Raw genomic sequence first — 24,637 nt, forward strand, 5'->3', positions numbered from 1 at the left:
TGTATTTTCCACACTATAAGGCGCACCGGATTATAAGGCGTACCCTCAATTCATGGCATATTTTAAACCTTTCCCATATATAAGGCGCACCGGATCATAAGGCGCACCCTCAATTCATGACATATTTTTAAACTTTTTCAATCACAATATAGTAATAAAAGTAATAACAATAATAACTCTCAATAGCATAATAACTCAATGTCAATATGAGCAAACTTGTTCAACTGTAAACATACAAAAGAAACAGGGAAAGCTTACTTTATGTGTGAATTCCCCATCTACGAATCCCAATCTCAACATTGATCCATATATAAGGCGCACCTGATTATAATGCGCAACGTCGACTTTAAAAAAAAAATAAGGCTTTTAGGTGCGCCTTATAGTGCGGAAAATACGGGAATTCCATGAAATTGTAACACTACATATGTCTGTAAGGAAAAAAAAGCAAATATGCCTGCAGGCGGAGCTTCAAGGCAGTCAACATTTTTTTATCAGCATAATATGCCAATCGTGTCCCGAAATTTTAGAATACAGATTTGCTTAGCGTGATGCAATTGCTTCCATCGGCAAGTTAGAAATATCCGTTCATTGTATCCGTCCTTTCCCTTCCCCTCCCTCCGTAGTAGCAAAGTTGAACTTGTGCCCCCTGCCTGCTTGTTGACCTCCTCGGTAGAGTGCCGCGATCCCTCCGCGATGGCCCCCCCCGCCCCCTTCTCCTCCCCTTGTTCTTGCTCTTTCAGCGGAGCCGACTGCCAATCCCGCCTGGCCGCCCCTTGTCGTCTCGCAGAAGTGCGAAAATAAGATGGCATTGGATCTATTAACACATCGGGCTGAGTGTTAGAGCTGGGGGGGGGGGGGGGGGGTGGGGGGGTGGCCGAGACCACTCTCCCAAGGTTCACCGACCACCGTTCTGGCCTTATACTACGGCCCGGAGGCGAGGCGGAAGGCTGTCGAGGACGGGTGAGGGCGCGTAGTATGGAGGCAATTAGAAAGCCCTGATAGCATCGTGAGCGTTAGTTCGGGGCGTGCTTACACTTGCCCCCTCAAAATCCATTTCCTCGCCAGTATGTCAACCAATAAACTTGATCAAGGCAGTGATCAATAGAACACATGTGAGGACGTGTACAGTATGACAAAAGACGGCGTGATATTTGTGTTGACCTTAGCCCGACATCGTAACGACGTGCGGTTTGTGTGTAACATATGCTAGCGTTTGTGTGTTTGCGCATCCCCTCGAATCCGTCGGCATATTTTCTATTCATGAAGGTAAAACATAAACTGCCACATAAACTGCCATTTCTCAGATAACCTTGTTCCAATGTTATGATGACTTTACATGTGCTCGCATCCGCAGGATTTCATTCCTGAACTTGTTGGCACGGCGAGATGTAATGTGTGTCTATCTCCGAATGTCTCTACCTCGGTGTGATTGCACGCCCACAGATTCACCAGCGCCGTCACAACAGCCACAAAAAAAAAAGAAATCAACCTCACAACTTTTTGTCACACTTCAATCACATAATATGTTGGGAATTAATAGACTGTTTGCTGTTATTTACTAGGCCTTTCCTTGATTACGGGAGCCCGCTACGAGAGCGCGATTTTAGACAGCGAATTTGCGCCGTGCAAATCGGCCTCGGCCGTTTGGAAAAAAAATGTTAAAAATGTGTTGGATTGTTCTCCTTGGCAAAGGAGCAAATTCCACCATGGCCGCCCCGCTGTACAGCGTGTAGCCCTCCCTCCCTCGGTTACCGAGCAGAATAGACATTTACAGGTGTGAAAAGATGCATTTTTCTAATACGGTGTGAAATTCTTCTGTTAAGTGCGCTCTTTCCAATACGCCCGTTCACAATGGAAGGACGGAGAGAGAATCCAAGGAACGACTCGTCTTCTTCCTTGGCTCCGTATTTTCGAAAGAGCTGAGGCGTAGCTGAGCACAAGTCTTAAGGAAAAAAAAAAGTGATAAAATATACAGTGAGAAAATCTTTCAAGTGTCAGGAATTAAAGCGGGGCGCAGTCGTACAGCAGGACGGGGGACGTCGGTAGGGGGTTGGTCGTCGGGAAGTGGCGGTGGAACGCGGATCAAGATGAAGACAATCTGTTTGTTTGACTTTCCGAGACGACGTCCTCAGAGGCCTCGGAGTTTCCGGAGGGATGCGGCGGTTTTACACATTTTGCGGAATTATTGAAAACGTATTGTTGGAGGGAAAATGAGGGTCGTGACTGCCTTTCGTGAAGGTGTCATGAAACCGATGAAATGTACCGATAGACTGAAGGCTCGTGAATATGCTAGCATGAAAATATCAACGAAATACCACACTTCGGTTTTGAGGAATGGAAAACAACTAAATTGTTCGCTTTGAATCGGGTAGACATCGGGGACACATTGGGGATTGTAGAGAATCATTGTCACACGTGTCGGGAAATTCTTACTCGGAAGACGGCAGCCGCAGTGGGCGCCGTTATGCTAACGCAAAAATAAAATTAGATGGTCATATGTATGTATGTATATGTATATGTGTAGACAGTACAGAAGCTCATTAGCAATAGCAACAATGTTTCAGGGATGCGGTGTATATATATATATATATATATATATATATATATATATATATTAGGGTTAGGGTAAAAAAATGCTCAATTTTTTGTTTATTTATATATATATATATATATATATATATATATATATATATATATATATATATACTGTTTTTAATTGCCTGCTTACGGCAACATTCTATCTTTAATAGACTGAATGCGCATGTTTAGCACCAACATATTTATGGAAAGTGGATGGATATTTTCATTGTAACACCAACAGAATATTGCAGCGTTAAATAGAAGTTCAAACTCAAAATCTTTCATTGGTAATCGGCTCATATTTGCAACGGTCTTCTGTGGAAGAAATGCGGTGGTGTTCTGGGGGAATTTGATGGAATTTTGTTTGGAAGCAAAGCAGAAAAAAAAGTGGGGAAACGGGTCAGGACAATGTGTTGGGCGATGTCGTGACCACACAACCTCACCCGCGGAGCGTGGCTCGGAGCCCAGGCAAGTCCGCGCTGGATCTGGCCTACCTTGCCACGGAGAGACAGGAGTCAGGCGTCGAAATGCGCCTGTGCCAAATCTCCTTGCGGTGAAAAACAAACACATTTCCCCGCACTGCTGAACTCCGATCAAATCTCATTTAAAACGCATACAATAAACGGAGCAAAATGATTGTGAATGTATTTCCTAGTCCAACATCTTTTGTGATTTTCCTTTCCTGCCTAAATACTCGAGAGCACGCCTGCAACCGAATTCCCGTTGAGGCCCTACTGCATAAATATCAGCTTCTTTTATCTCTTCTCTGCCAGTTACTTTGCTCAGCCAACAGGCTCTTTAGCGGCACTCTAACGCTAGTTAAAGCGACGACGCAGCGATTGGCCGGGGGACGGGAGGGGGCCGAGACAGCCCCTAATTAATGGGAGGCAATCTTGCAGCTTACACCAAGCCTTTCATGGCTTTTAATGAAAGGATTATCGTCACGCATTAAGATGTATTTAACCTCCAGCACTAGCTCTGTTTCAATAAGTATTAAACGGACCATTAACTGAAGTAAAGCGGGCTCAATTAAAGCAGACAAAGGCCAATGTGTTGAATGCAGAAGAAGATGAAGATTTTAGCATCTGCCCAAACAGCTCGTGCTGAGCTGGAGGAGAACCTTGGTTGACTAGAGGCGGCTGTGAATAAATATTGCTTGCAGCATATCATTTATAGAAACTCAAATCATTCAATTATGTAGCTTCACTAGGAATATTTCTACGTTGAAAGTTTTTGCAGAGAAAAATGCTTGCTTTCGTCACTTTTATTTCAACATTTGGCAGGATGGTCATTTCATATTCTTATAGCCAATGTGTTCAATTCAAAGCAAATTGAATGCTTCATATAGAAGTTTCAGAAAGAAGATTCATATTCAATTATAATGTCATAGAAACGATTTTGATGAGGTACTTTTAAGATACTTTTAATGTAATTAAATAATTCGGGCTTTTGCGTATTATGTTTTTTAAGTATTGCAATTTACTCTGACATGATTCAATGCAAAAACTGCATGTAAAAAAATCCCTTACTCCTTTGCTCAATTTTGATTGATTTATTTTTTTATGCGTCTGTTATTAATTCACTTCACATTATACTGTGTGGTACTTTTACTATACTGTTTTTTCCATCAATCCAATAGGATTAAAAATGCCTCTAATATACAGTGTAAATGTAGACTACTACAAAATTTATTGAGAATATTGATGTCACCACACTGTCAATGTAATTGAAAAAGATGTAAAAGCGGGATTTAAAACACACACACACTTATATATGTACATATATAAACATATACACATATATGAGTTTACGCTAAAACCAATTTACATTTCGGTGACAGTGTTTCTGAGAGAGATGCAAAAGTGCCTCACACTGCCATCTAAAACAACTTCAGACATCATTTTAATGCAGATTGGATTTCCTCCGACCGAGCACAATATAATGTTTTTTCCCTTTTATTTTGACTTGATTAATATCCCGCACTTCCTGTTTTGAGCACACGTGCCGAGCTGTTTAGTGAGAAATATCCTGGTCTACCCACATTGCAAACGGGAGCCAAAAATCTCCAGAAATCTATTTTCTAAGTTGTTGGGTTTTACAAAAACAACCGTGCGCCACACCATAGACGCCTTGCCAGGGCCCCTGCTGAACAATGATGGTATTGTTCACTCGGAGAAGAAAGCTGGCGTGGGCCAGCACATTTATCAATTTTCCCTCTTTCTCCTCCTTTTTCGCCCACTGCTTGTTTGTCATGCCGTGGCAAAGGCCCATGTTTGATCCCAGCAGGTTGTCATGTGCACACGGCTTCACCTAAAATTAGTTTGAGCCAATCGCTGGTCTTTTTTGCGGTTTTGACACAAATACGTCGGGAAAGTCTCTACGCTATTACGCTTAAATTATAAACGGATGTTTTCCTTCAACATTTTTGGTTATAAGATTCCCGACAAGGATGCGCTTAAATTCATAAATTCATAAATTAGGAAAGGAAAACGGTGAGTTCAGTTGGAAGTGACAGCTTTGTTATGATTTTACAGTAAGTGTTAATTAGTTTACAGATTCTTTATTCTTTGTCATCTATCGTCCCGCCATGAGTGTGGTGAGAACGACATGGCTCACTAGTTAAATACATTTTCCATCACATGTCATCCAACCGTCTCCTCCCCCTTTCATTCCCGCTGTAGGATGTGGCAAAACACTTTTCTCAGGTTGTCTTTCGTTGAGATGATTAGCCTCAAACTACATCTGCAAAGTAGCTGTCAGGGCATGTACGTTGCATCCAGGCTGAGAAACAGATGCGGGGATGGATGTGGACAGGGTGTTTTGAAGTCGCACCATGAAAAACCGTGGCCCAAACCTTCAATCCGTATTACTGTGCTTTATCCTCATGGCCCCTAGCATATAGAATAGCCTGCAGGCACCTAAATGGCGCTCGCCGCGCTCTCAATATGGAAAATGACAGATAGAAGGGAGGGTGAATCACAGTGGTTATGGCGACAGTATTTAACGTGTCAAATTAATTAGCATTACATTTGAATCTGCGGGAGTAGTATTTAAACCGCCATCCGGACTTTGAAAACCGCAGTTGGAAGAAGTCAATATTCACACTGAGGTGGCTTTGCAATGGCAAACATCGAATGGCGTACATCAAAATGGTTTCTCGCACTTTTAAGTAATTTTAAAGTGGCTACGTTATCACACTAACCAGTGTTGGTACACTTTGAAGATGTTTTCAAAAAGTGAATAGTAAAAATGAACATGGTATAGCACTTTAGACAGTGGTGCTGAATGGTGTAGAGATAATGTAGTGTTCTTTAATCTAGGTGTATGAAAATAACAGATTGGTAGATTAGATGTGCACCATTGTTGTGGACTTTTTTTAATCCAACAAGTGAGCTAGCCAGAGTTTTACTTTATATACCTCTTATTTGATATATCTTGCATCCATTTTAGAGCATTTGCACAGAACATCCCAACAAACCACAAACAAATGCACTTTCGTCAAGCACCGCCTACTTGCCATTTTGTTGTCGGCGGACTTTGACGCATTATGAAAAGGAAAAGATGGCTTGACTCTTTTCACCCCTGGTATGGATCCCAGTCCGTGGGTGGGGAGAGAAACAGCCAAGGGCAACGCTCCGCACTTTGATCTCACAAGAGTCGTCGCTTGGGTAAAGAACATCCCAAGTAAGATGATCAGCAAATAATCTCAGAAGATCTCTATTTCAAACAAATTGGACAGGTCCGAAGACGACTACCCATGGAAGAGTAAGATGGATGGATGGATGGATGGATGGATGGATGGATAGATAGATGTATTCAACGCCTGTTGAGCATACAAGGGAAAAAATAGAGGGATGGACTTCAGAATTTAACAATGTATTTATTATGGATGAAGGGATCTATCTATCTATCTATCTATCTATCTATCTATCTATCTATCTATCTATCTATCTATCTATCTATCTATCTATCTATCTATCTATCTATCTATCTACCTATATTGCAAAGTTTTATTCTGCAATTTTATTACGTGAAGACCATATTTTCCTTTTTTCAGTGTAGATTGAGCGATTCAGCGGTCAATCGCTGTGTAGGAAGGCGGACAGTCGCATGATGACGTTTCGCAAATGTTGATTGATGAACTTGCCATTTCACGGCTCCCGGGTCAAGCGTCTGATTGGGAAGAATTTAAAGAAAGAAGCCCTGCGCGGAAGAAGACTTGCCGGCGAAGTCATGTGTCACCGTGCCCAAGTGCAACAAAGTTGAAGAGGCCCAAGCCAAGAACGGAGGCCTCAGCTGTGACTGAGCGGAGCCAAGGCCTGGTGAAGGCCTTTGCTGAGGTGACAAGAGCAGGGGAGCACAGAGCCAGTGCATGTTAGTTAGCTCGAGCGTTTGGTAAAAGTGCAGACAGCTTGGGAGGTGCTAATGAATGCCGGGCATTGCTAACCGTACTGTACGCCGGCTCCGGGCGCAGCCTGGCAGCCTCCTGTCCCTCCTGCCCGTGCGAAATGTGAAAGATCAACCGGTTGGAGGGAGCAGACGCGAGTAAACACACTCGAGTGCACATAGCCTTTTTCAAATGAATGCGCACGCTTGACTCGCCAACACACACACACTCGTGCGCACAAAGACTTCCACGCTCGCACGGAGCCAGCCACACAAGCCCACTCTCAGGCCTGGCGCACTCTGGTATCGCATCATGAGGGCTCCAGCCAGGCCAAGCCATGAGGCCTCAGCTGAGATGATTCAAGGCTCCCTGCTGGGTTGTCACTCACTCAGCCAGGTGGAGTTCCACTCCAGAATGGCAGGAGGACACCAGCGCTGCACCAAAAACATGGTCAATACAGGAAGACTTTTTGTTTTAAGTCTAACTTGTGGTATTGGAAGACATTCACATTTAGATCTTCATTGTACATTTAGTATTTTTCTACAAATGCATAAAAAAGCAATGTGACTAATAAAAAGTAGATTAAAATGACTGGATATCCAAAAACAAACATTTAGGGGTGAATGCTGATAAAATATATTCACCGACCGTAACAGTACCGTTCTAAAAATAAAGACGTACCTGTTAGCCACTGTGAAATAAAGCACGTGTTTTCAAGAAGGCAGGAATCATAACAATCATAACAATATTAAATCATGATTTTCTTTAATAGTCACAATCATTTTATTTGGTAGCTAATGCACAAATTTGAGGAATCATGAACTCGATGATCATAGGAAGAAAGTAAAGAATTGTTTTAAACGGTTTTCTGTCCTAGAACAAAACAAAAAGGATGTAATATAGAATCTATATGTTCAATGAAATAGACAGAAACATACCGAAATATTGTTTTGCTTCTTAGGTTATCGTGGATTCCTTGAATAATAAAGAGCTGTATAAGATGAATCATATTTACTGTTACTCCTACATATTCATATTTCTTCCTGTTTTGCATATATAAAAGAAACGGGTGCTTGTGAATTCCAGGATCACAATTATGATCCATATCTGACCATCTGTATGTATTTTCATATTACAAATGGCATTTCAACTTTGAATTCAGTGTGAAAATGGAAACAATGCACATAACTTAAAACGAAGCACTGAATATGCATAAACGCCTCGAATGAATCATATTACCGCATTAGCAAGATTTTGCGTTCGATGCCTTTGACTTACAGCCTCAACTTTCCTCTTCACAGCGGCAGGCGAGTAAGTTGAGTCTCATTAAAAGCGCTTTGCAAGTTGTCTGGAGATGTATCTATTCATTAGCTTCAAAAGGGTGTCATGTGTATGAATTATGCTAACAGGATCTAATTAGCAGATGCAAATGAGGTTAGTCAAAATTGTAGTTGGAAAAAAAAAAAAAAAAACAGAAGAAAAGCTCCATGGGATAGTTGGAGCTTGACAGCTCACCAACCGCCCCCACGCTGGGCACCAAATGTGATGGTTCGCCCCTGCTGCTGCTTTCTACAGGAGACAGGACCGAACCATAAACACAGGCGTGGGGAGGACAGCTGTTTAGAAGCCTAGTTTCGCTCGTACTTTTACTACGGTATATTGTTCGTGGATTACCCGGCTGACATGCGCTCATGATTTTATAAAGTGTCTCCGGAACGCGCACGAGCTGCCCAACTACTCATGCTTCCTCCCCTCAAGTAACACAACCAGATGATGGAAGTTCACAATGTGGCGTGATGAGGAGTCACTAATAGCAGCCGCCTACAAGCTCCTGCCGCTGTGACATCAGTGGCCCCAGACTGCGGCCAAACTGGCAGGACTCGGGGAGCACACCTTCTGCCCTCGGCGCCGCCGAAGGCCAGCAGGCTGAAACATCGCATGCAGACTACATATGCCGTCGGTATACGGCGAATCCCCGTAAAATTAGATCCGAGCGCTAAAGAGGTCGGTTAAACGGGGTTTCGCAGCGACCTGGCAAGTCCGAATTCAGAGTTGTGTTTCTTCGGTGTGGTACATGCCATCTACTTGATGGAAATCCAGCACAATTAAGAGCAGGAAGAGAGAAGGTTCCCCATTAAGATGCAGTAATGTTTTTTATTAATCTGGGGAAGCGAGAGTCCAATATATGAGGGTCAGTATCACGTCATGATGTTTATATTCCATTATTTTAAAACTGCTTGGTTAAAAGTATGCCAAACTTGATGAAATAGCTAGGTCCAAATTTGTATATTTATACCCGTCATTTTGGTTGAGGATTTGGATCAGTTTATTGCAGTTGTTCTCAAGGTGAATCCGTGTCCATGAAATAATTTGGGTCTTTTGGAAGTGATTTAGTTTATCTTTTAACAGTTGCAGATTTGTGCCTCGTTTGGTTTAGTCTTTGTTTTTTAGCGCCGTCTCTGGCCGCTCTTGGTAGTGCATTGAAAGTGCCCTTTCTGTCAACCTTCATAGAAGCCAATGTAACGTCGAGGAAGGAGGGAATATTGGGTTATTAATAAAAAAAAAATGTATTTTTATGTCCAGTCTATTTTAGAAGAAGAATTCATGACTCCTCAATAAAGCAACCAATTCAACCAGTTTAATATATTTAAAAAAATGTAATAGTTGTGTAAAAATGAAAGAGAAATAGCTCTGCAAGTCTGTATGTTGCAGACCTCACCCACTCGCTTCTTCTATAGCTCCTAATGACTCACTACTAACCACCAAAAACCATACCGATTAAATTAAGCGAAATTTTATCACCAACAACACCACCTACTTACAGTTCAACTTAAATGCCAAAGTTCGCTCAAGTTCCTGTATGTCCACTTCTCAGTTTGCAGCATGGACTTTTTCTTTACAAATCATCCTGTGATACTTTTTGACTTTTGTTAAAAAATACTAAAAAATTCTAAAATTCTAAGTGATCCAGACAATGCAACCGCAAACAAACCTGTTCACTTTTTCTGTTGACTCCAGCAGATACCCTGTTTTCACACTTCCCACGCGAGTTTAACGTGTTGCATTGTCCCCCACAAAGCTAGTCACGCGCACACCTGAAACCAGAAACCCCCACCTCACACCTCACATATATTACACTACACAAGACCAAAAAAAAACCCGGGGTTCCCCTTTAGTCCAGGAGGCGGGGGACATTTTTGTTACCCGGTGTCTTCTCCCGTCAAAAACAGAAATCAGAGCGCAAGCCTTATTTGCGGATAAGATCTAGTCGGTCCCGTTTTATCAAGGTCTTCACCCATCTGACGGATCTGGAAACAAGCGCTTCTCCATCAGACAGGAAGTTGTGCACAAAGCTCCACCTTATCTGACCCGCCAGCACAGAAGGACAGCCAAACACTCGACAGACGATCATAAGGAACAAATACAGGCAGGCTCCATCCCTCCGCCATGAGACTTGGAAATGCATGCTCACTGCTGTTCATAATTTTTTATCCTTGACACCCGCCCATCCACATCCACACATATACTTGTCAAATATGACACCTCAACCCACAAGATAGAGACCAGGTTCCTGTACCTCTTTGAGAAAACCTGCCTGTACGCCCCCCCCCCCCCCGCTCCCCTCCATAATTGAATCGAACATGAGTGGCCTTCAACTTGACAATGGATAATATCTGCTTCACACTCGGCGAACGAGGCCTTCTGTTCGTTCCTGCACATGAAGAAGACAAGACCATGGACCATGTCCATGCTATGTGGGAGTCCCTGCTGTTTCAGTGGCTGCCAGGCAGGCAGCCTCTCCTCTCCTCTCCTCGGAACGCTTGGCTCCATCGCCACGAGAGCCCATCTGATGTGGTCCCCCATCTGACAAGCGGCTCGCTTCCCCGGGCCCAGACGGCTGGAGGGACAGAGCAGGAGAAAGAGGCCGCAGATTGTTGTAGACCATTTACATGTAAATACAGAAACCGGGCCTGGGTCTCAGTTCAATATTGAAGGTGTCCGCCGCTCTGAGGTCCCTCTGTGTATGCATATATGTGTGTGTGTGTGTGTGTTTTCATGTATGTGCATGGCATGATCCAGTACGTCTAAATTAAACAGCTGCCAAGTTGCGGCTAATGTTTTAATACAAAAGCATTCTGTGCTCTCTAATTATATCTAATGGGTGCTGGATGTCTTTCTCCAGAACAGAAATGGGCGCATTTTCAGCGAATAATTGGCATTTCTTTAAGTCAGTTACTGTCGTATTACGCCGAAGGATATAAATAAAGACTCATTTACCAAAACAGGGAATGGGCTATTTTTTAATACAAACATTTGTGTTGTTTAATCTTCTGAGTGATGATGCAAAGACACAACATTTCATGGAGCTTCCAGGTCTTGCGACCAGCCCAAAATCGTGAAAAATTCAGAAATATCTGTCATATGTAAAGCCGTTTAGCTTTAATAAACATTGTAATACATAAACAATATTTGTTTGCATGATTGACCGACGTTGATGTGTGCTTTAAATGAAGTACAGAAATTTCAGTGGCCCTCGCAATCTTCCATTTTATTCTTACGCAGTCATTGGAGGAAAAAATTAGAAACCCTGATGTAGCTCAAATGCTAAAAAAAATAACGTTTATGTGTTGTATGAGTTTTCCGGTCAAAACCGTTCTTCCGTAACCCCGTATCATTAGTTATGTCTCCATAACCTCCCTCTCAGCATATGCCTCTGCTCGTTAGACAGACAAGTCAGTTAGGGCTTTCCTCTTTATCGCTGTAGAAGATTTCATACTGAGAGAGAGATGTGTTAAAACTCTACATTCTCACTTCTGACTCACTGATTTAACCACACTGAAGGAGAAGCAGCAATTCAGAATACTCCTGTGGTGTAAATCTGTTTGTGTTGCCCGTCTCCCCCCTTCAAAAAAAAAACTCCTCTTGAAATGCAGTTTCTGAGTCCGGGAGAGCAATGTGATAAAAGCCCGGCTTGTTTGGCAATAATTGTGCTGTGGGGAAAGCACAGAGAACCAGGGGTGATCCTGCTCTCTGGTTGGTGGCCGTGGTTGCTACATGTGTGGGACCTTCTCCCCCTTCCCACTCAATTTCAGCCCAAGTCTACACAACGGAGTCTTCAAGGCTTTAACGCTGAGTCGATACAACCGCGTCACCCTCCCCTTACACCTCACATGCCCCAGAACACATACATCCAGTCTACACTGTCAAACTTTTAGCACCTGCTAGTTTGCTCTAGTCCCTTATGTCAATTCCGCTGCTTTTCAAAGAGGCTGGACTAAGAGAAATGGGTCAACAAAGGTTGACGCTGAAATGGGGGTGAGGGTGAGAGTCGGGCCAATGAGCTAGCTGTACTTGTGGCCTTGTCAGTTTAAACACACAATGACTTACTGTGTTGCTGAAGGTAATGTAGTAAGGTCACAATCAGCTCACTGGTTTGCTACTTAAGAAGTCAAAATAACGCCACCGTTCCCTAAACGGGAAAGTATTCGCTGTTATTTTATAGTCCCGCTCTCTACGACTCGGAGTAGAGGAACAGAGAGGAAATTCATGAGGATAAAATTGAGGCCTAAAACTCCATATAGCCTCTGCTTGTCCCACAGGTGCTGGGTGACACTTTCTAATGCAGTAATCCAAAAATCATGTTATCATGCCTTGGGGATTCAAATACAGTGAGTGCAGCTTCAATCCGATTTCCATGAATGCCGTTGCCTGCCTCCCCCCCCCCCCCCCCCCTTTTTTTTTTTGTCAGTGGATTATCACTGCCCTCTGAAACCTGTGCACACGCATGCATGCTGCAACACGCTGACAAACTTACAGTATATACCGAGTCGACGCAAATATCCAATCCACCGGTTTGATCAAATCTGGTGTATTTCAATGTATTTCCAGAGATTCAAACACGCCACGTATATATAGAAAGAGCATTCCCGTGGGTCTCACTCACTGACTGCTTGCGGATGGAGAAGATTACTACTTCGTGATGAAATCTGAAATAGCCAAGAAAAGACATCAAACATGAATATATTTTACATAGTTTTATTCTCTTTGAGTAGAGATTCAATAATATACATTTAGGCCAGTGAAGGGTAAATATCTTGAAGAAAATAATACATTGCCTCGGAATCCATTTGCTGTCACAGAGGGAATATGTTGAAGAAAGGAATATATTAATTACGTATACAGTTATTTTCAGAGAATTTCTTTTACTCTAAAAAGACCGCTGGGCCTCCTTGAGACCTGACTTATTCATTTGTGTCCACTGTTGTGTCCTTTTTGGCATCAATTGCATCATCTCCAACATTTGGACATCATTGAAAAGGTCTGGATGTCCTCTTCTGAGTACAATAATCATGCAGCACTACGGTGGACACCAATAAATGCAGTAGGCTGAGTCTCAGGAGGATATTTGGTCCTAGTCCAAAAGGGTACAATTCAAAAGTAAAATCTACACGTGGAAGAGAGTAAGTAATTTAAAGAGTATATTTTGCTGTATAGTTAAATATATGCAGGTCTGAGACTCTGATGGCTTTGGTTAAAACTCAAGTGGACCCCAATCAACAAGGTGTAAAATAAAAGGGTCAATGAGACCAAACACATCATTTTGCTTTGAATAAAATTGAAAAAGTTTAGCATTTCCTCTAAACAGGGCAAAAGTAACTTTAAGGAGAAAGTATTATTTTTGTTTAGCAAAACACAGACCCGAATGCCGTTTGCATCGCAGTGGAAGGAAATGCCCTGTTTTCTTACCTAGGAGCAGATAAAACAATGAAAACAGCAGGGGCCCCAAAATTGAGCCTTGTGGAACACCTCACAAAAGAGAGGCAGAGTGGGACTCAAAGCAAGCAAAGTTGACACAAAAACTTCTGCTTGACAAATAGGATTTCAACCACTCTAGAGCGTTACCGCTAATCAAACCTGACTGAAAAAATTCCAAGACGTTGTGGGACGCTGCCTTGAACACCTACTTACTTCACTTTACCATACGGCCATTTGTCCTTCTTTGGAGAAAATGTTCTTAAAAATCCACATAAAAGAAACAAAAAGTGAGATTTTTTTCTCTTTCCTGAAGTTCATTTTAATCCATTTGTTTGTTTTTTTTAAGGTGTTCAGTAGGAGTTTGTTTTTTGATCAGCATGCTGTCAGTGTTGACTTCATCTTTGCAGTCAGAACTCCTTTTGACCATGGTGAGAAATTTGAGAAATTGGTCAGAGAACTGTCACACTGTGCGTGTACGGAGTGAAAAGGAGGGAACTCAAGACACAACCTTGTGGAAAATCGATATGAGGGTGGAGGAAAGGTGGGGCGCAAGTTGACAAATTGCGATGAAAACTCCGGTCCGGTTCGCGTACATTCGGAGTAGCCCGGCAGGTATTCTGTCTGGACCTGTTGCTATCCTGATATTTACGGTCTTCATCACACATCTCACTTCATGCTCCTGAGGTGTCAGCGTGCCAATGATGGTGGGTGTTTTTTGTAGTGTGGCTAGTCTCAAATCCAGTAAAAAAAAAGATTTCTCTGCCAGGAAGACATTAGTCTTGGTGACTTGACTAAATTGTGATTTGTAATTGGAGATTATATTGTACTATGAATTTAATTGTTGCTTTGTTCAAAAAGAGTTGTAATTTTTATCTAAATACTCTAAAAAACAAACACACTTAAAGAGCTGTCCACTTTGCAAAATAGCACCAGTAATTTGACAAACCATTCCAAGCAGTGCCATACTAACATAAAGTTAGCAAAAACAAAACGCGCAGAGGAGTGAGAGCGGGGATAAAACAAAGCAGGCAAAATGATCGTTCTCTTGCTCAGAAATGCCACTTCCACCTCAAGAGGTTAGAAGATTCGTGGCGGAGAAGATATGCTGGCGCTTTCCACTGTGGATTCACCAGCATTTCGAAACCTTGTCAGCGAGATCCCTGTCGCAACAAGCAATTATGACATGGTAAGCTAACGCTAATTTTAGCTAGTCTATAAATAGCTGTGTCAATGCGTATAAAGATGAAACATGCAAAAACTCATGTTACACAGTACGCTAAACATGATTATGTAGGCTAGCCGCTAACATTAGCCCTACTGGAACCAACTATTTGTCCCTAACCTGAACTTGAATGTGAATATTAGCATTGAGAATGTGGAATGCGCTAACTGTTTTTGCCCACAGCAAAATGCATCACTATGCTGTGAAGCTAAGCAATAAAAGGGATTAAAACACACAAAAAAAGATTGTGTAACCTGTCTTCAAAGATTTACAATGCAATACATATTAAAATGATTTTTATGCTTATTTCGGATGGCAAACGGCGAGCGTAATATAAACCCCATGCATTCGCAGTGTAATGCCTTACATTTTCAAACACAGTAATATTGTAACAAATTACTTTGAAAAAACAGCAATAACTCATAAAAAACGAATTACAGCTTAGAAGTCACTTGCCCAACACTGAATTTACCCAAACGGCAGCAAGTTCTCTCCCAGGAAAATACACAGGGGGAAGATCTTTGATAAACTGGCATGATAAATCCCCTCCAATAAAAGTGTTCTGGAGGGTGATGATTTGCGGAGGAGCGGGGATCCGGCGTGGCACACATTGCTCTTGGTTCTTTTCTCAGCACACCCTCCCTCCAGGGGTCTCGGTGGCGAGGATCTCTAATGAGACTTGCGTTATTAATCCTTGCAATGGGGTACATGAATTCTGTCCCGAGCAAAGGCTTCAGCGGCCACCTTGGCCCATAAACCCTGGAATGTATTCCTTTCATGTGCTCTGTTGATGATCTACTCTGACAACAATATGGTAGGACTTCCCTTCCCCTGTCGCGCGGGCCCTGGCCCAGGGCCAGAGAGGGTCATCTCAGATCCACTTGGGCTTTTATAGGTGGTCAAGAAACATGCTGACAGGTCACAAGTGGGTGCTCCTTTATGAGGAGGACCTAAACATCTACCTCATTTGGAATTAGTTTATTTATAGGTGGCTTGTAAATCACATTTATTTTGTTTTTTCGCTTTCAAGCGGCAACAGAGTCTTTGGGGGTCATTTTGGAAAATACTAAGAACACGGGAGGAAAATCCTTTTTTTTTTTTTAAACACAATGTTGATGCTTGGTGAACGGCTTTCGGAGCAGTGTGATCAGATGTTAAATAATTCATAAGTACAGTAGTGGGTTTTACTAGACACATCGCAAAGGCGGGTCATGAAAGCCAGATGTTAACGTCACATCATTCATTTGAACGCTGATATGTGAGGGGGCCATTAAGTAAGTATGTGACAGCTCATGTCTGAAGTGCACAACTTGGCCCGTTAGAAACACACACATGCACACGTACACACACATAAAAAAAAATCTTTTTTGGACTTTGAGAATCCAGCAACCAAAGGGTAAGATGAACATTTCGGCTATTAATAGTGATTTACTGTCAGGCATTAAAAAAAAATCTTTGAACAACAAAATAGTATTTTTTAACGTTTATTTTCACAGCTTCTGAATGCACGTAACTGTACAAAATATAAAAAGGGGAAAATGGCTCCAAAGCTAGGTGGAGTTTGGGGAAGGGTTTCGGTTTTTGACTGGCAGGCGGTGTGTGTGCAGCGCAATTAGCTCGGGTCCCCTGACGGTCCAGCAGCCAGTTTCAGCGTTCCGATTATGGCACGAGCCAATCAGCCTCCAGTCGAGATCCTCCCTCAGCTTTTCACAGATTTGTATCCCCGTTTTCCCTGGATTCATCTCGGTCCGCTACTTCTTTTTTATTCCAACACACATTCACATATGGATACACACACGTGGTCACAAGTTCACTTTAGTTGAGAATGATGCGGTGATGCAAGTGTGATAACAGTAGGGAAAACGTGCTCTCTTGCTGTCAAGTATGTGAACAGTTACACCTAAAAAGACCGCTAGAGGTCACTGTCCATGATATTTGTCGAGTTGAAGGTGGTGATAAATACGTATGTAGAAGAATATTGTTTGATTGCAGACTCCAGTGTGTGTGCGTGTGTGTGTTACGGGAGGGACTGAGAGAATTTTCTAGCAGTAGCCTACACACACACAAACACACACACACACACACACACACACACACACACACACACACACACACACACACACACATATATATATATATATATATATATATATATATATATATATATATATATATATATATATATATACTTGTCATTTGTCTTGTCTATTTTTACATCATTTTGCACATTTCATTAGCTTTATTTTATTTTAGTGCACGTTGGTCATAATCTAACGCAGTCTAGCTCAAATTTACAGCATCTCTTTTCACAATGTTTTTATTACATTAATGGAAATTTTGTCTTTTCTGATAACTTTCAGATTTTTATTCTTTTTTTAATCACGATACGTATGCATACTATGGACATAGTAGAACAATACATACACATTCTAAAACAATACTGTATTTGTTTATTTATGTATATGTTTATTTATCGTTATATGATTGCGTTAAATAAATAAATGAAGAAAAAGTAACAATTTTTCAAAAATGTGTAGTGAAAATGTTAGTTTGCCTCAGGGTTACCCGGATGGGATAAACTATTTAAGGCAAACGAGGTGCACGTGTGTTGTTTTTTCTTTTTCCTTTTTTTTTTTTTTTATAGGGGGCCCTCGACAACGTGGAGGAATTGTTGGGTTTGCTTTCTATTGTTATTTCATTATTTTTTGAATGGACGTGGCGGCACCAAAAGAAGATTGTACCGAACATTAAGATGAGAGGGGTAAATTGCATTTGAATAACTTTTCGCGTAGAAGACAGAGATGTGGATTTTCAAGTCCTGCGTAGAGGAGGAAAAAACAACAATCCCTTGCTTTTAATTGTTTTTAAGGCAGAAAAAGAAATGCGAAGACGCTCATGACAAGTGTCCTCCTGTTTAAAAAAAAAATCAACGCAGAGAGAGATAGAATAAGCTTTTTAATTGAATTACAGCACGGGCTCAGCCATTGGCTATATGCAGAGGCCTGGTGCCCCCGCACTCTCCCCTTGAAGCTCCTCCCCTCTCGCTTCTCAACATTTGGCCGTGCGGAGGACCGCATCTTATAAGAACCCGTGAAAGTCATGTCCGTGCAATCATCTGATCTGAAAACCCAGCGGAAAGAAGGAGAACGCTTCTGAACCCCCACCCCACCCCCTTCCATTATTGATTCTGGCGGAAGGCGCGCAAGTCCCCAGAACCGAGCAGGGCGCATCTTTGTTTTGGCTCACACTCCTCCAACTGGACTCTTGACTCGTCTCCAGAAAAATGCAGTTAGAGAACATTCTCCCCAGTGCTCTACCCAAGACCTTCTACAACCTCTCCTCCACGGATAGTGCAAATAACAGTCCGAGGCCGCCGTCGCAACTCGATTATCAAGAAGTGGACCGGACGGAACCGGAGTCGAACAGTGCTCCCAAGAAATACCTGGCGAGCGTGGGGAACGGGATGATGGGGGAGCCAGAAGGGGACACGTTCGCTAAAAGCGGCCCGGATGGGAGGAAAGGCTCCCCGGTGCTGGCCGAGGACGAGCTGAGCAGCGGCCGGCGGTACAACTTAGACGAACTGGGTTCTGATCGCTATTTCATCTCGTCTTCTCAGGCGAGTTCGGACATGGCAAGTCCCTGTTCGCTCTTTCCCTACGCAGGGCAAACCGGCTCCGTGTACACGGGAACCACCGGGTCCCGGTACCCGGCATCACTCCACTACGGATCCGTCCTGCCTCCCGCGGGCTTCTCCTCTCCGTCAGTATGTACCGGACGGAGTCAATTCGGCAGCGGGGGATACCAGTTCAGTCAGGGTCCCGGCTGCTTGTACCCATCTTACCCCGGAACCGGCATCGGGTCCATGTCCCTGCCCGGCTCCGTAGCCGGCCCGAGGGCGCAGGTGTATCTTTGCAATCGGCCTCTGTGGCTCAAGTTCCACCGGCACCAGACTGAAATGATCATCACTAAGCAGGGGAGGTAGGAATTGCTTTATTTATATTTAAAAACAAACATAATTCAAATCAAATTTTAATGACGTTTTACGCGTACAATTTTTACGCGTCTTCCAAATATACATTTTTATCTCATTTTGTCTTACGTGTGACGAATGTGTCTTTCGTAACTGTCAGATTCAATTTATTCCAAACAAATTGTGCATAATGATTGCCTGCATTGTAACTTTGAACATATTATGAATTAATTGCTTTTTTTTCAGACGGATGTTCCCGTTCCTGAGCTTCAACATCACCGGATTGAACCTCACGGCCCACTACAACGTCTTCGTAGAAGTTGTCTTGGCCGATCCGAATCACTGGCGCTTTCAAGGGGGAAAGTGGGTCACTTGTGGCAAAGCGGACAATAATATGCAAGGTGTGTTTATAAAGACAAATAAAGCTGTGGCAAAGCAGACGATTATTTTCAAGGTGCGTTTATAAAAATTAAGGTGTTGCTAACAAAATAAAAATTAAGTCTGAAACGTATGGTTTTAATTCACGATAGTATCAGAAAGGCCTGCATTATTTTGGCAGACAGGTTTTAAACAAAAAAAGACGGTTTTAGGACAATTTAACTGATTTTTATTGCTATTTAAACTTAATCTCATTACTTCATTCGAAATTAGTTTGCTCATACAAACAGTTAAAATGGGAGTGTTATTTTTTTACCTTTCGACACGTTATTTTAATCGAAGAAAGCTGTAAATAAAGAATACAATAACTAAATCATAATTATTCGTGGAAAAACAGTTACAATTAATTAAAATTATTGCTATGATATGAAATAAACGCACCCATAGTTAAACCCGTTTCTTTTTGGAAAAGGAATTATTTTTGCAATTTTATTTTAACCTGAAATAAGAATCCGTTGGACCGCATGTCGCAGATGTTGCATCACCGTAAAAGCACAAATATGCATTTTTTTTTCTTTGTTCGTTTGTTTTGGAAAGCTGCAGTTGACGTAATTTTCTCACACACAACACAATGTTAACTGATATTATTTTGCAGGTAATAAAATGTATGTTCATCCTGAATCCCCAAACACGGGCGCTCACTGGATGAGGCAAGAAATCTCATTTGGCAAGTTGAAGTTGACGAACAATAAAGGGGCTAACAACAACAACACGCAGGTAGCATGTGTCCTTTTGTATATTCTTTAATTGATCAGTTTATTATTTGGAGTGTTTAAATATTTTTCCCACGCAAGCTTTTTCGTTTTTTTTTTTTTTTTTTATTTATTTTTCAATCAGGACAAGCACAAATTCATGACATGCGAAAGCAGTTTGAATTTGTTCTACTGTCGCATTAAAGCTGTGGTGCATGTCTTTCTGCAGATGATAGTCTTACAATCGCTCCACAAATACCAACCACGGCTACACATTGTTGAGGTGACAGAGGATGGAGTGGAAGACATGAACAATGACGCCCGAACTCAAACCTTCACTTTCCCTGAGAACCAGTTTATAGCGGTGACTGCTTACCAGAACACAGATGTAAGAATTTAAAGTATTATCCGTATGCAGTGTGTGTGTGTGTGTTTTATATATATTGTGTGTTTTATTTAAATATATATATATATATATATATATATATATATATATATATATATATATATATATATATATATATATATATGTGTGTGTGTGTATATATATATATATATATATATATGTGTGTGTGTATGTATATATATATATATATATATGTGTGTATGTATATATATGTATGTATATATATGTATATGGGTAAGGTTTGAGATTTGAAGCCTTTAAAATTTGGGAAAGTTTGACTTCAACAGATCAAAAAGAGAATGAACTGTGATTTTTGCCTCAACCCTTTACAATAAGATCCCAATAATTATTATTTCAAGTATTTATCATGTGTTTTCATGCGTGCATGTGTTGTTGTTAATGTGAAGTTTGCTTTGAGAATCAGCTCACAAAATAATTTAGTGTTTTTGATCATTTCATCATGGATAGCTCATATGAATTTAGCCCAAAAAAATAATTAAATGCTTTGGTGTAATACGTTTTCATTCCACACAATATGCAGGGAACTGTTGAGTATATTTACAAGTCACTTCAAATATGAACTGCATGCATTATAGGAGAGAGAGGCTTATATTTTATTTTATAGTTTCATTTTAGATTTATTTCCACCTAATACATGTTAAAGTGCACTTGTCATTCTGGCACAGATGAGACTGTTAATTTCTTCCTGATAAAGTGAGCAAAACTACAATTTTTATGTGACATTATTACATGACATTATTATATACAAGACATTCAAAATACTTCCCACCGAGTCTAAGTTCACTTGTTAATCTCCTTTGGTGAGAGGTGCTTCACTCACATGTAAACAAAAGAACATTAGCATAATCGATAAACTACTTTTTATTTATGAAAACGCTATAGTAGAAATTGACTCATAAGAGAAAAATCTGACTATATTACTATTACTGACGATTTCATGAGGTTGGAATCATACATATATTACAAACATTCACTGGCGTCTGGATCTGACAATCTAAAAAGCAGTGTATCAAAATTTATTACTGAAGGGTAATATTGTGACGTATTTTCAACATTTATTACTTGCTATGTGTGTTTTTATTTGCAAAATGACATCTGATGCAAGGAACTCTGGGTGGTTTTCCCCTTTTGCTGACTAAAAAATGCTATATGATTCACAATATTTAGCAATCCCTCATTTTAATGCACTTGAACTACTATTTAAAGCTTTTGGCTGCAGGGAAATGAAAAAAGAAGATGCCTTAATCGTGGTATATGTGGAGAAATTTCAATCTTTATTTTCACATACCCTATTTTTTGCACTTGCGATAAACTGTCTACCGATTTGGGGACCCGATTGTGACCTGATTGTTTTCTTTCGTTTCCCCAGATTACGCAGCTGAAAATCGACCACAATCCATTTGCGAAAGGCTTTCGGGACAATTACGACTCGTAGGTTTTCCGCAGCGATGCGTTTGATTTCACGCGGCCTTCCCATCTAACTGTGAACCTTTTGTGTCATTTGATCAGAATGTACACAGCACCAGAGAGCGACAGGCTGACTCCATCTCCAACAGACTCACCCCGATCAACCCAAATTGTGCCCGGGGCCCGCTATGCCATGCAACCTTTCTTTCAGGACCAGTTTGTCAATAATCTGCCACAGAACCGCTTCTACAGCAGCGAACGGGCCGTGCCCCAAACCAACAGCCTCCTGTCCCCGCAGAGCGAGGACGCCACCGCCGCCGCCTCGGCCCAACGCTGGTTCGTCCCTCCGGTCCAGCAGCCGGGGTCCAACAAGCTGGACCTGTCCTATGAGAATGACTATTCCACCAGTAGTCTGCTGTCCTACGGCATCAAACCGTTATCCCTGCAGACCTCCCACGCGCTCAGCTACTACCCAGACTCCGCCTTCGCCTCCATGGCCGCAGGCTGGGGCACAAGAAGCTCGTACCAGCGCAAGATGACCACAGGCCTCCCGTGGTCCCCCCGCCCAAGTCCGCCGGCCTTCGCGGAGGACCAGCTGAGCGCCACTAAAGACAAGCTGCCCGAGGAAACGGCGGCGCCGGCGACCGCCTGGATCGAGACTTCGCACTCGCTGAAATCGGTGGATTCTAACGATTCCAGCGTGTACTCCATGGTGTGCAAGAGGCGCAGGATGTCCCCTGGGGGCTCCAGCACGGAGAACTCTCCGACCATCAAGTCTGAAGACTTGACCACTGAGGATTACAATAAGGACAACCCAAAAGGCATGGGTTATTATGCATTCTACACAAGCCCCTAAGACTGTAATTTATTCAAACTAAATATAACTGAGTGCTCTCCATTCCTTGTTAATGTCTTTTTTCTCTTTTCTCTAAAGGTGCCAAAGCTTAGTGTTGCTCCCCCAAGCAAGCTGCACAAGGTTATTTTCCCAGGCCAACCCCTCTCTCATACCTGAGCAGAAACATGCATAGTGATTGTTGGTTTTGAACAAGCATGTCCCTTTTGAAACCATTTCTTTTTTTTTTTTTTAAAACAAAAAAAAAACATGGGATTTGTTCTCCCCTCCCTGTGTATTTAAGTCGTTTCCATTGTACAGTATTTGTGCACTTTAGAACGTGATGTACCTTGTACAAATTGTCTTCATGGAGGTGTTATTAAATGGAGAAATAAAGGTGCTTTTCATAAAGCATCATCCAAATGCCTTTCTGTGTGGTTTTATCACAACACAGCAAAATTAGCCAACAGGCATTAAAATAAAAGAGCAGACACAAAAAGGTTAGAAATGTAGCTTTTCATGCAGGAATTATTGCCCATTTTTTAAGGATTGATGATTATTAACCTTGCAGCATATGAGTCATATCAGTCTTGGCCCTTTAACGAATTAATTCGTCGTCATTACAGATGACTTGTGAAAAGGTAGAATGGATCATGCAAATAAGCTGCACTGGCTTCTTGCAGTCGGGCTGTCAGTTTTCCATATATAGTAGTCTCAACGCTTTAAAAAAATAAACACAAAACATACCTTAGTTTTGTGTCACTGTAAAATACGAATACATAAAAACCCAACCATTCATCCATTTTTGATAGCTGCTTATCGTCACAATTGTCGCAGGCTTGCTGGTGCCTATCCCATCTGACTTCAGACACCACCCAATCGCAGGGCACACAGAGACAAACAACCATTCATGCACCCAATCACACCGAGGGACAATTTAGTAAGTCCAATTCACCTTCCGTGCAAGTTTTTGTCGAGCGGGATGAAACCGGAGAGCTGGAGAGAACCCACGCGGGCTCGGGGAGCGCATGCAAACTCCACACAGGAAGGCCGGAGCCAGCTGGATTCGAACTCGGGTCCCTGAACTGTGAGGTGGACCTGCTAACCAATTTTCTACCGAGCCAGCCACCAAAAAAACCCCTTTAAAACCAAAAGTCTTTGCAATATTGCACCTTTTCAATAACATGTCAGGATTTTCACTTTAATTTCCGTTCAACATCAAATCACTAAGGACCTACAATGATGCAGGTGAACAGCCAGAAAGTAAAATAGAAAATAAATAGATGGACAAGGACTATGGAATTGGTTGACCAATAGTTGAAGGTGTACTCTCATCCATGTCAGCTGGGATAGCTTTCAGCTCAGGTGAGACCCTAATTAGCATAATCAATGCAGACAATGAAGAAATAAAATTACATATACGCTGATGTACGCTATTTATCAGATTGATTTAGCTGGAAGGGTAAAGCGCAAATTGCCATGATCCAACTAAAGATTGAATATGAACCTGAATACACGAACAAACAACCCAGGACTTCTCCATTGTGAGTATATTAAAAAGAGCAGAGGTATAACGTCATTTTATAAAATAAGTCATAATATTTGTGGAGAATTTGTGTCCTTCTCACCTGCTTGTCATTTAATCATCCTCCATCTGTAGCCCAATTTGAATTGATTTGCATGCTGGATTTCTAATTAATTCTGTTGTCAGACTCCTTGACTAAAGGAGGAGTCTTGCTCCAATTAACACCTCCTAACAAGGTAGATTACCATGGCCTTTCAGGAAAGCTGTCAAAAAAAAAAAAAAGACTCTTCGGGGATTGCGGTCTGAACAATAAGAATGTTTGCACCTGTGTCAGCAATTTGTCTGTCAGAGCTGTTTTCCAAGCAAATAAATCCATTCATTTTGTACAGCTTATCCGGCTC

The 24,637-nt window shown here is 41.8% G+C and overlaps 1 protein-coding gene across 2 annotated transcripts; it reads left to right on the forward strand.

The window, feature by feature from the left end:
• Nucleotides 1–18,071: 18,071 nt before the first annotated feature.
• eomesa (eomesodermin homolog a) lies at nucleotides 18,072–23,134 on the forward strand. 2 transcript variants are annotated; one of them, XM_088405082.1, is made up of 7 exons: nucleotides 18,072–18,923; nucleotides 19,162–19,316; nucleotides 19,949–20,070; nucleotides 20,275–20,433; nucleotides 21,842–21,903; nucleotides 21,982–22,700; nucleotides 22,814–23,134. In XM_088405082.1, the coding sequence occupies exons 1-7, from the start codon at nucleotides 18,229–18,231 to the stop codon at nucleotides 22,825–22,827; spliced, it is 1,926 nt and encodes a 641-aa protein (XP_088261208.1). In that variant the 5' UTR covers nucleotides 18,072–18,228; the 3' UTR covers nucleotides 22,828–23,134. The 2 variants fall into 2 exon arrangements, with proteins under 2 accessions (XP_088261208.1, XP_088261207.1); XM_088405081.1 differs by having other exon boundaries at nucleotides 21,982–23,134.
• The last annotated feature ends 1,503 nt before the right edge of the window (nucleotides 23,135–24,637 follow it).

Source organism: Hippichthys cyanospilos, chromosome 21, assembly GCF_059441005.1.
Source record: "Hippichthys cyanospilos isolate Australia breed blue-spotted pipefish chromosome 21, RoL_Hcya_1.0, whole genome shotgun sequence".
Classification (NCBI taxonomy): domain Eukaryota; kingdom Metazoa; phylum Chordata; class Actinopteri; order Syngnathiformes; family Syngnathidae; genus Hippichthys; species Hippichthys cyanospilos.